Here is a 13249-nt window from a genome sequence, read left to right on the forward strand (position 1 = left end):
AAAAACTCATATTCATGATTTCCATTACACAAGAGTAGATGTTAAAACTTCATGGTGATTTGTACTCGGCTTTCGCCAAGATAAGCACAAACTAAGATGTAGCTTTACGGTAAACTATGCTTCTCCATCCATTTACGCTTCTTTCCATATGGTGGTGGCACACACGACGGCTGCAACTGCAGTGTGGTGTCCCCAGTGGACCAGCAACAGCCGTCTGGATTGAGCCGAATAAGGGACATCTCTAGGGCCACCTCATGAGGGCTCGACAGTGACTCTGGCATTCCCCCAATATAGGCTATGGTGTAAAACTTTTGGTGGGTGCTCCTAAATTTAAGCTGATGCCCCTAACTTTTTGGAATTGGGAGCACCAGTGCGACCAAGTGAAAAGGTTAATTTCGAGCCCTGCTATCTCGACTGGTTCAGATCCTAATTAAACAAAAGGGAATACTTTGTTACAACAGGCATCTGCACCTCGGCATTACATCATTTCTTGTGGGCTCCCTAAAGGCTCAATTGTGTCCTCTATTATTTAACCTATACATGCTTCCTTTTGCTGGTGTAAGTAATCAATAAAATATATTTCATTTTTTAGACACTCAACTCTTTCTTTAACTTGCACCAGATGCACACAATTCAATTTCCACCCAACTGGCCTGCATAGAGAGCATAAAATTGTGGATGCCACAGAACTTTTAACAGCTAAACAAAGATAAGACAGAGGTACTTGTTATCGGTATGACAAACCGAGAACTTGATCATTCATTTGTTACGTCTAGACTTGACTACTGCAATAGCGTCTTTGCTGGTTTACCTCTATTAAGCTCTATTAAACGCTTACAAATATTTCAAGATGCAGCTGCACGAATGCTAACTCACTCTAAAATTAGAAATCACATTACTCAGATCCCTTCACTGGCTGCCTGTATCATTCAGAATTGAATTCAAGAGATCCTCTTATTAGTTTTTAAATATCTTCATGGAACTGCCCCAATTTACCTTTTCCAATTTGTTGAATAGACATATTCCTGCAAGATCGCTCCAAACATAAAATAGGAATTTGTTGGTTGTACCAAAAACACGGCTAAAAATGGGTGGGTCTGCCTTTATTACAGCCCATTCTCACCCCCAAGGCGTCACTTAACTGACACCTTGGGAAGCATTTGGACATGCTTCAATATCTGACGCTTTAGCCGCCCCTTAGCGTCAGTAAGATGACGCCCTAGGATCGCGTGTACCCTACCCCCACCCCACACCTAAACCTAACCGCGTCCTCTAACAGACGCTTTCCTTTAGCGTCAGTTAGATGACGCCGTAGGATCGAGTCATGTAAGTGACGCTAAAGGGCGCCTAAAACGTCAAATATTGAAGCATGGTCAAAGGTGACGCCTTGGGGTGAGAATGCGTTGTTTATTATGTCGGTCGCAAACTATGGAACTCTTTTTTGACAAACTGAGTAATCGACTCACTATGCAATTTTACTTATAGTGAGGAGAATGTCTGAAGTGGACTATCGAAATAAAGTGTAACGAAATATTTATTGGAAGTATATGGGAATTATATAGTGACAAAAATTGCAAACAAAATAAAACTATATTATATTTTATTCTATTCCAGCCCATTCTCACGCCCAAGGCGTCACTTAACTGCCTTGGGAAGCATTTGGACATGCTTCAATATCTGACGCTTTAGGCGCCCTTTAGCGTCAGTTAGATGACGCCCTAGGATCGCGTGTACCCTACCCCCACCCCACACCTAAACCTAACCGCGTCCTCTAACTGACGCTTTCCTTTAGCGTCAGTTAGATGACGCCGTAGGATCGCGTCATGTAAGTGACGCTAAAGGGCGCCTAAAACGTCAAATATTGAAGCATGGTCAAAGGTGACGCCTTGGGGTGAGAATGCGTTGTCTATTCTATTATATTCTGCTTCAAAGTAAATTTCAGCAGTGGACATTCTCTCAAACAACTTATACTGAAAGAGCTTAAATGTATGATGGACATTTGTGGCTGCCTTCTTTCATTATCCACTCCAGTTCATCCATAATAATAATAATAATAATAATAATGGCAAAACATTTTCAATATTTGTTATCACAACATTTTTTCTTTTGTCAAATCAGCTTAAATAATTTATTTAGTTGAGATAACTTATTATTTTGAGTTTTTGATGATTAAATTGATCTCCTTCATTGTATTAACTCACTTTTTCCAGTTCAATCAACTTAAAATTTTAAGGCAACCAGGTTACTTACTTTTTTAAGTTAAACCAACAATTTTTTTTACAGTAAAAAATCTTAACATTTCATAGACAATTTATATTGTCCACAAAGCTAATTTGAAGCATTTAAGCACAATACTTTTAAAGAAAAAGTTTTTAAGATCACAGGTGTGATGTAAAATAAAATCGATGCAGACTGTTTGTGAACTCAACTTGTGTCTTTACTCGTCTCCCTGTTAAATGTAAAGACATCCGCTTTACAATTTATACATGGAATCTCCCCTTTGAATTAAACATAGCCTTTACTTTGGGAATTACATAGAAACCTATTCAACTGTCATAATCAATATGACATACAAAGTGCCACCAAGTGATCACCTCAGAACATTAACTTTTTTCCCCCAATGTTAAAATTCCTCTTACATTTCCATTTTAACCTGAAAGCATAATAATTTTAAACATCTTTTAAATTTAACATCTTAGTACATGCTATTTCCTCAACAAGAAACTCAATAAAGTCTTTAAACCTGCTAGGCTTTCTGATTTGTCTCATTTGGGGAGTCACCGCACCACCCAGTGTTTTATAGGCATTTTGTCAGAAATTATGTCCTGTTTTCTCTGTTACTTATTTGTCTGGTTCTGTCTCTGCTGTGAATTGCTGTTCAACTGGACTGTCATTTGCATTACAATAGTCACAGAATTTCTCTTTTTTGACAATTTATATATATATATATACAATTAGTATGTCATACATGACCTTTAAATACAAACTTTTCAAAATGAAGATGAGCAAACGAAACTAATGCTACAGACACGTGACTGGACACCCCCCACCATTTAGAAAGTAGAACAAGCCAGACAATGAATTGATATAAAGTTTTTTTCTTTATTTTGTTTATCCTTCGCTAAAAGCAAACACATAAAAACTACCACAGAATGGAATATTTTCGCTGCAATCTGACAACCATAAACAACATTTATCAATATACAGTGCATTAGAGGATATGTCAATGTTCCTAAATTATAAAGCTTGTAACAATTCAAAATTCAAACACCATGGTATAACCGAACCCTTAATTTTCCATCGCTGTCATAGTCATATCTTATCATTAAAAAAAGAGAAACAACTAATTTAGAGTTTTTAGAGTAAGAAAGAAAACAGTTTTTTTAAAGCCAGTGAAAAAGTAGCATATTTAAAATTTGTATTATATAGGTTTTTATATGGTTATTCTTATTTGCTGGATATGTACATTTGTTGCACTGCATTTATAATAAATAAAAACAAGAGCTACATAAAAAGAAAAAGAGTAGTGCTTTAAAAGTAATAGTCTCAAACAGGGAAGAGAATATGACCAGAGAAATAGCTGGAAGTGGTAATACCATTAGCACCCTGAGAAACCTCTATAGACACACGGTCTCCTATCTGTAAGTTCAGTATGACCTTTCCTTCAGCTAATGTTCGCGTATTAAAGACGATTTTTTCAGCAGTTAGCTGTACAGCATTATTTTTCTTTAAGGTCACAGTGCCCAAAGTCTGAGTTCCTATGCATGAGAACTGAAATTCATATACACCAGGAACCTGGCAGATGAACAGCCCTGAGTTTTGGTTGTAATGGTTCTGTCCATTGTAAAGGACCCGACTGAACACAATCACCTTAGCAGAGGCAGGAAGGGTGGTGCCAAGAAAAGCAAAGAAGGCAGAATTTTGTCCGGTCGTATTATTTGGGGGTCCTGGGGGTCCTGGAGGTCCAGGTGGGCCTGCTACACCTTGTGGACCTGGGAAAATTAAATATTAGATAAAACAATTAAAAACTTGTATCTGTAGGTTAGTTCTGTTTCAGTATATGGCTTAAAAATAAAAATAAAAAAATTAGTGAGGTTGGCAGCTTTGTTGGAGGATTATTTTGATTTAGATAGTTTGATCCATGGCTTGCTTACCAGGTTCCCCTGGAGGTCCTCTGGGTCCTGGAGGTCCTTGTATGGTATCTGGATATGAGGGTTAATGCATAGATATTTTATGTTTGCACTATAAGCCAAACTGTTTGCATTAAAGTAAAATAAAACAGTTTAAAATGCAAAAGAGGCCCGTGACCCAAGCAAAATTCCTTGAAGCATGCAAAAGGTAGAAAGGACTAAACAGCTTGAAAAGGTTTGGTGTAGTTCATGTGCAGTCATAAAACACTGCTTGAAAGTTTAAGTTTAATTTCCAAATGTATTAATTTATGTCACTGTACCAGTGTACAGCAAAGAAAAAACTACTCAAGCTGTGTCCAGTTTGGAGATTTTGCAGTGAATTAATTGCCATTTAAGCTAATCAATCAAGTGCACAATGTCATCACACGCTCTTTTTCTTGCAATTAGAAGAAAAAGAACACTTGTCTAACCTCATTTCCGATGTCTGATATGCTGATATCACCATCACCTGGAAGGCCAAATACCAAATCACAGGTGAACCAAACCATGGTGACCATGCAAATAGATTATGACATGTCTTAAAAACCTGGTATGTGCCTATACTACCATAAATAAGGTACTCTACAGGCACATAGAAAAGGTAGTAAAAAGCTTAGGCAGAAATTAGCAGTCAGATGAAGAAGATTCATGTATGACCACATAGCACAAGCATTTAAGAGCTCAAATACTATGGTGCCTTACCAGTTTCAAAAGTAAACAAAAAGTCCACACACCAGAAAATGCTCCTATGCAACTTACCAATTTCAATCCAAGGGTTGAGGTCTAAGGCGGGGATATCCCCACAGTTTGTGAAATTGGCTAAACTGGTGAAGCGGAAAGGATCTCTGGGAACTCTGCCGATTCCAGTGTTGTCACAGATGATGCGGGCCAGCGACACAGAGGCCAGAGATGCTTTTTGTTTGGTTGTAAACACTCCTTTGTTCTCCCACCATAACCTGGACACAATGAGACACCTGGTGTTAACACCTCCTAAACACAATTTAGTCTCATTGACTGAATCAGGGATGTCCAATCTTTCTCCCGGAGGGCCAGTGTCTTGCAGAGTTTAGCTCCAACCTGCCACAGTGCATTCATCTCAAAGTTTCCAGAAGATCTTGATTAGCAGGTTCAGGTGTGTTTAATCAGGGTTGGAGGAGGATGATGGCCCTTCAGGAGAGGGATTGGACACCACTGGACTACATACACAGAAATCTTTACCTGTCACCCTCGCGAATGTGCTGGAACTGTCTAGAGATTAGGCAGGCAAAAAGAGAACCAACACGGCCACCAGGAACAAAAGGCTCAGAAACACCTCCCAACCAAATGTCAATGTTCTCAGGGGTGCCATAAAGCTCAATCAGCTTGCGAGCCAGTTCAGTGTTGTTCATCACCACAGCCAATTCTTGCTCATTCTGAGGTGCAGACAGTCCACAGAACCGTCGCCATGCATTATAGCCTTATGAGGAACAAGAAATGGATACCCGGTAAGTCTTCTCTCAAAAACACATGCAGCGATAATGCAGCATGAAGCTGAGTTGGCTTCACATGGTTCAGATTAAAGGGTTCCAAGATTTGGTGTGCATGAATGAGTCCAGAATATTTACCTGGTATAGCGTGTTCACGGCTTCTTTGCATATTGAGGGAGGCCAAGTCCAAAGCAATGTGGGCTGTAAAGGCAAACAGTCTCTCTCTAAGAGCATCCACCATCATGTGGTCCTGCGTATTCAGTTTTGCTGGCCGACCAATCAATCCACGGAGCAGAGGATCGATGCCCCCTAAGCAAAAAACAAAGCAGAATAAAAAAAGATGTAAAGAAGACATATTTGGGACTCTTTAGGCATGATGTAAGTCATGCCTAAAGAGACTTACATGATGTATGACTTACATGATGTAAGTCATGACTTACATGATGTAAGTCATGACTTACATGATGCAAGTCATGCCTCACAAACTCACCCTCGAATATCACCCTCCACGGGGAGAAGAAGGCCTCATAGAGGGGCACACTTGGAAATTGAGGATGGTTCTGGTAATTTTCATCAAGACGAGATATAATGGGTTGGATGGCCAGGTGGGCAAAACGGAAAGCTGCAGTGGCAAAGACGTTTGCAATGGTAGGATCCACATTATCATTGTAACCTTGATATGGTCCAAGGTTTCTATTGTAAGCATCAGGGCCCACAATTATTGGCAAGTATTCCTTAATCACCAAGATCTAAAAGAGTAAGGAGAGGTTGAATATATGTTGTACACCACATGTAACTGTTTGTGCTTGTTAATGTGCTTTTCAATAAACTTAATTTCAATTTAATTTACCTGGTTGTAGGCACCCACAATTTTTCTTGCCTCTTGATAGAGGGTTTCACTACTCCAGGTAGGATTGAGCACATGGAGGGCACGAGCCAATCTATTGTGCTCTCTCACGAAAAGTGCGTGTAATGAGGTAAGAGCAATATTCTCATCAACACGAACATCCCCTACACACATCAAGAGTTTATTAGCATTTGCCACATGGAGCAGTGCGAATACCATACATTTTAGATCAGGGTTTCTCAAACTGGATTTCAGAGATTCAATGGTCCTGGAGGACTTGCTTATGAAGGCATAAGATTTTCTAAGAATGAAAAATTGACTGACCTGCAGTGAAGCAAGGCACCTCTGTCAGGGTGGTGTCATTGAGGATTTTCCCACGCGTGGCACACATGTTACTTTTTACACTAGTAAAGGGCAGGTGCTCTCGTCCATTGTCCTGGAACTGATCGTTGACACGCAGAAGACCACCATCATTAGTCAGGTCTCGCAGTGCTCTTGCTAGCCCATCTTCTGCTCCGTAAACCTGTCCAGCATCTAGGAAAGCTGTTAGAGCGTTGATCTGTTCCTGAACTTTGGGGACCCCACCAAACATATAGGCAGTGTTTCCAGAACCACAGGCTGGTGATGACCGGAAGAAAGGGAGGCAGGACGCAGGGCGCAGGCGTTGATCTCCTGGTGGAGCCTGTGTTTTGACCATAAATATAGCATGAAATATAGTTTTTTATAAAACAACAATAGTGAGACAATATCTGAGAGAAGGACAATCTTTGACTGACCGGAATCGGGAAGCAGGGTTCAGAGCGCTCACAGCTCAAATCACAGTTGAGGCCACTGCTGAAGGACCTAATGCTTGGTGAGTTGGGTGTAAAAGTCAGATCATGGTCAACCCATTGCCCAAATATGGTAAGCATGAAGGTAAAGTCACGATCACTCTCTACGTCAGCATCTGCAGTGCTTAGAATTTGATTGGAAACCAGTCTGACCTGGAATCAAAAAGGTGGACAGAAGTCAGACATTGTTAACTGATTGGTGGCCTACTTGATTGTAAAGTAGACTTCAGTAAACTATTCATAATCATCTCCATCATACCAGGGGCAGCGCTGCACCATTGTGCAATTTGTTGGGATCCCACCCTTTGGGCTGGGAAATGCCATCCTCATATTCAGCAGGCAACCATCGGGCAAAAGGGGTGTTGGATGCACCAAGAAGGGGGTTCCTCCTGGGAATGATACATTTAGTTGTTTAGCGAGGCAAATACTGAGTCTTGAAGACCTCTCTGAATATGGAGGACAAGACAGACCTGTTGTTGCAGACATTGTTGGCAGTTCGATACTTGTTCATGTTGGGTGTGGTTCTACAAGAAGGGGGCTGGATTTGAGCAGCACAGCCTGTCAGACGTGTAATCGTGTTAAGCTCGTCTCGAGTGAGCAGATCTAGGGGAAAACACATAATGACGGTTTAAAGCAAGGAACATCAGTCAGTGATGGATCTTTTCTGAGCTTTGCTAGTTTGGCAAAGTTTTTTATCTTCATACCTGTAGCATTGATGGACCTCTTGTGTACATGATGAGCTTTCTCACTGATCAGTCTGAGCGTTTGCCCCATGTAGTCTGCGGCTCTCACCGCCTCTCGTGTTTTTCGAGCTGGCTGTTTCAGCAGACGTAGCTTGTCCGAAGGCTTGATGACATCTCTGCGCACCCTTGCTAAACTCCTGGAAGTGGGGAGATTTATAAAAATAAAATAGATCAATGACTGATGATGGCACAGGAATATTGAGCAATATTCTTAAAATTTGACTCACTCATCACGAGAATACTTGTAAGCAGCATCTACTATTTGCTTTGCTTCCTCAATTGAATCTAGAATGAAACGTCTCCCGGGACTCTCTTCTGCTGCTAAAAAAGAAAAGGGCATTACATCATGATATGGTCTTAGAAAGGCTAATGATGACTAATTTTAGTGAAAGCTGCAATTTATCTATTACTTTACTTTACAAAATGCGGCAATGTGAAGTTAGGACGTGATATATGTAATCATGAAATTGAATCATGAAACTAAAGAGACTATTTCTTCCACCAGAAACAACTGTTTTGATATGATTTGATTCTATATTGTTAATTCGATTTTTGTAAAACTTACCACCCATTGAAAGGGCACAACAGCACCCCAACAAAAAAAGAATAGTGGGAAGATGCATCTCTGAAACACAAATTGAGACATATTTTGTTTATGAAAGTTGCACTGTTTTATACATTTCAACAATTTTCCTCTTCATTTAAGTGAAAAATTCTATGATTAATTAACTTAAAGTATTTTTTAGACTGCTTAGTGTTGTAAAATGGCACTTTAATTTAACTTTAATTTAAACTAAATAAATTGTTTTAAGATTATTTATATTTTACATTTTAATAGGACAATATAATGCTAAGAATTAACCAGAATAAAAAGAGTCAATTAAACATTATTATTTATTCTAAATTCTTTGCATTTGCAATCAACATAACAGAGTTTCGTTATACTGCTTTTTTTAATTGCAATTGAACTGACAAAAAAGAAACTTGAAGAGAATTTGTGCATTTCTCACCTTGTGGCAGTTCTCAGGCTCTCTGGTTCTGGACTGCAGGCTCAGAGTGTGTTGTGAACTGGATGGAGTTTGGCCGAGCTTTATACCGTCCCTCATCCTCACTCTGCTCAGCATCACTGAGGTAGTCATAGGTGGGGCAACTGGTTTACTTCCTTCTTCCTTTTCACAGAAGGACATTTACCATGTCAAGTTTGATTTATTGATTTATTTGAGTTGACAGTCTGACACTTATTTACTCTTAATTGCTCTACATTACAGGAATGCAAGGACAATAGTTACAGATTTCTCTACTTATCTTCTTAATACTGACAGAAAACATTTAAAGGCTAAAAATCACTAAAAATATTCTGTCATTAACTTCCCCCCTTATGTCATGTCATTCCAAATCTTTATGTGTTTCTTCTGGAACATAAAACATAATGTTTTGACAAATGTCTGAGTGTTTTTTTTTTTTTTGTCCAATGCAGGTCTATAGGCTCCTATGTTTTTGAGTTTCCAATTTTCTTCAAAATATCATCTTTGATGTTAAGCAGAATGAAAGGAACATACACTGTAAAAATGAACATGCTATAATCAATAAAATTGTGGCAACAAATTACAAGCAATATTATTTATTAAATTGAACAAATTAGAATTGAGTAATAGTTAATCAAATTAATATTCTAATTAATTCTAATTTGTACAATTTAATTAATAATATTGCTTGTAATATGTTGCCACAATTTTATTGATTAGATAAAGCATATTATTTTTTTCAGTGTAGTAGGAATTCATGAAATAGATACTAAATTTAAGTAACTTTGCAACTACCATCATTAGAGTATTGGTAGACTGTCTGTATCTGCTAACATTTTATTGTGATGGTCCATCAAGAGCCATTCTACTGACTCTAAGTAACTTTGCACATGTCAACTTATTCTAATCTGAATCTTTATCTAACCCTAACTGAACAGTCTATTACAGTCTAATACTCTAATAAAAGTGTTAGTTAACATGCAGTTGCAAAGTTATTTATGTAAGTAAAAAGTCTGAAATGGACTATCGAAATAAAGTGTAACCGAAATATTAATTGGAAGTATGTCAGTTAAATATATACATACATTCAACATAAATTTAACATAAATCCAATCAGGTGTGTTGAAACATTTGACTGGTTTGTGTTACCATCATTATGTTTCTTTTATTATTCTAACATTAAGGAAGTTAATAAATACCTACTGTGCGAAACAAAAGGTGAAATTGTTTAACAGCCTCCGGTAACCTATAATCTCTGCCTAAGATGTCGGGAAGCTCTCTTAAGAAACATTTCCTTCTCTAAATTTATCAGTGTCTGGACTATTGTTTTTTTTTTGTCTGTTTGTTTTTTTACCACCACCGCACCTGTCATGGTGTCAAACCACATGATGTGATGAATCATAACCTGATTATGAAGTTATTTAAAAGCAAATGTTTCCCTGATTACAGAACATTTCATGGAAACCATGTTGGTACACACAAGAACGTTATTAGTTACAAGATATTTAATGTTAGCTTTAAACATAAAGACTTCATTTGCCAAATTATTATCCTGACTTTTATTGGGCATAAAGTCTGCCTATTTTTTTTTTCCTTTCATTTCTGTTTTTCAAAAATGGACTCTTCCATTAGACCCTTTCATTGTTGGAGTCATATCAAGTTTAATTTCATGCTAATTAAATTGCTTTTTTTACCACTAAAAGTAAATGCCTTCAGACTTAAAAAACAACTGAATAAATGTTTTTTTGGTCTTAAAGAATTTTTACTATACAGATATGTTGAAAGTTTTTAGAGGAACTTACTTCACTTTGTTGGCTAAGTGAAGGCAAACCTCAAGAACAAATTAGATTAACTACAAACTGTCACATTCACTCCAATCTGAGACTCTCAACTTATTTTTTGTGGTTTTGTACTTCTCTTTTGTACTTTTTTTCTGTTTTTGTACTTCTCATGGCGTTTATACTTATCACATTACCTGAGGTGATGTGATTTTATCTATTTTTTTAGGTAAAGTACATAGACTCAAACTAGACTTTTTAGTTCATGAAGTGACACAGATAAGGTACAGTGAAAAAAATCTGAATATATATTTTAATGCTAAAAGAAAGCATTATTAAAGATTATTACATTATTAAAAGATTATTAAATTATTATTATTAAAGGATAATATTTTACTGGTGGAAATTTGTTTAATTGTAAACCACTGTATCACATTGTATCACAGAAGGCAGTAAAAACAGACTTTTCAGAATTACTGAAATTGTCCTGTCAGAACTGTTTTAAAGAGGTTTATCATCGGAACAAAAAATGAAAATCTATCATCATTCTCTAACCCAGTTTGACTTTCTTACTCTCATGGAACCCACAGAATGTGTTGCTAATGTGACATGAGTGTGGTGACCACAGCTGTCAAAAAAAAAATGTCACAAACATTCATGCTATAATTTTATAATTGTTTTCCTCTTCATTTGCAGCTTGTATGATCTGCTAAAGTATGTAAAGGGTTAGTTAAAAGAAACATTCTGTCATGATTCACCCTCATGTTGTTCCAAACCCCGTAAGACATTTAAGATACTTCCGTTTAAGATACTAAACGCTAATTAAGCTAAGACTAATACTGGTGCAGTAATTCATGTTTAACTATGCACAGATAATCATGAGGTAATGTATGACTCATGAAAAACTAAACCATTTATTAATGATTTCTGCATCAACAACTAATTAAGAGTCTATATGATTAATTAATAGCAATTCATTTATTACTTATTTATTAAACATGTCAATTTGTATTAATTCCTTAATAACATATTTTATTAACTAAGTGTAAATGAATAATACATCTACACAATTGTTTAATAAAATATGTTATTAAAGAATTAATGACATGTAATTGATAGCAATTCGTTTATTACTTATCTATTAATCGACTCTTTATTAGTTTCTGATGCAGTAGAAATCATTAATTAATGGTTTAGTTCTTCATGAGTCACACATTAACTCATGAATATCTGTGCATTAGTTAAACATGAATTAATGCATGTTAGTGCACCCGTATTGTAAAGCGTTACCGAACACTTTTTGTGAGCAAAAACAAAAAAACAAAAATAACAACTTAATTCAAGTCATGTCATCTTCATTTACATAGCGCTTTTAACAATGTAGATTGTTCCAAAGCGACTTTACAGGGATAATAATAGGACACAGGCAGTACAAAACATTAATTAAATAGAAGCACTTCAAATAAATAAGTGAAATGTATTCATTTATATTCTAAAAAAAAAGAGTTGGATGCACAGCCCTTGATGGCAACAACAAAAGGGAAGTTTCATTCCTTTCAGAAAGCAATAAGCCTATTTATTATCCTAGCTTCATGATCATATCAGTATTGCATTTTATTATCTTTTTACTGTCTGTGATCCTGTCAGAAAATGACCTACTATTTGATGTTTAATGGGTTAAAGAACTGGGTTAACAGAACAAACCGTTTTTCCCTCGCACATGCACTCCAGTGCTGATCGTTGCATTGCATCAGCCCAGGCTCAGTAATCTATGTGGTCATATCAATTGCTCACATGTACTTGTACTTTTTCTTTCTGGCAGGAGGGGAGAGTAGGGTAGTAAGCCTTATTGGGAAGAAACTAGTTGCATGTAAAGGAGTTATGTAATTTAATAACAAAAAACTGTAATCAGTTACTGAGAAAAAAATGTGTAATTAATTTCCAGTTACTTGCGAAAATGTCAACGATACCGAAGGGGGTTACATCTGAATATTTTCTGTAAAAGCTATTTGTTGAATATTAACGTTTTGTTGCTTTGCCTGTTTTTGATGTGCACAATGTAAAGCGATGCTATTCTGAAGCTTTTGATTGGTTCTCTTCTTTAAATTCCACATAAAAACTTTAGGCTTTAGGAAATTAGAAACGTAATCTAAAAGTAATCAGTCATATTACTTTAATATAGTAATTGAAATAGTTACACTACTAATTACATTTTAAATAGGGTTGCTTGAAATCTGTAACCTATTAACATTCCTTTGAGTGGGTGTCAAAGCAGATTTTCCCTGACAAATATTGGTGACACTTCAACTAACATTACTGCATTATATAGTACATTTTTAATCTCTAAACAAATTTCATATTTTTCCGTCATTGATCTTTTGATCAAAGTCA

At 36.8% G+C, this 13249-nt stretch overlaps 1 protein-coding gene across 3 annotated transcripts; it reads right to left on the reverse strand.

The window, feature by feature from the left end:
* Nucleotides 1-3082: 3082 nt before the first annotated feature.
* LOC120481733 (eosinophil peroxidase) lies at nt 3083-9224 on the reverse strand. Of its 3 annotated transcripts, XM_039675539.2 has the most exons (16): nt 9066-9224; nt 8621-8680; nt 8283-8376; nt 8017-8192; nt 7783-7915; nt 7572-7701; nt 7259-7465; nt 6807-7164; nt 6486-6646; nt 6126-6384; nt 5774-5944; nt 5388-5625; nt 4929-5125; nt 4601-4638; nt 4155-4202; nt 3083-3992 (listed from the first exon to the last, which is right to left on the reverse strand). In XM_039675539.2, exons 2-16 carry the CDS (start codon nt 8676-8678, stop codon nt 3978-3980), a joined length of 2283 nt encoding a protein of 760 aa, XP_039531473.2. In that variant the 5' UTR covers nt 8679-8680; nt 9066-9224; the 3' UTR covers nt 3083-3977. The 3 variants fall into 3 exon arrangements, with proteins under 3 accessions (XP_039531473.2, XP_088982387.1, XP_088982386.1); XM_089126261.1 differs by lacking the exon at nt 4601-4638 and having other exon boundaries at nt 8283-8373; XM_089126260.1 differs by lacking the exon at nt 4601-4638.
* Nucleotides 9225-13249: the final 4025 nt, after the last annotated feature.

The sequence above is a fragment of the Pimephales promelas genome, chromosome 23, assembly GCF_988280905.1.
Source record: "Pimephales promelas chromosome 23, fPimPro1.hap1.1, whole genome shotgun sequence".
Taxonomy (NCBI): Eukaryota; Metazoa; Chordata; class Actinopteri; order Cypriniformes; family Leuciscidae; genus Pimephales; species Pimephales promelas.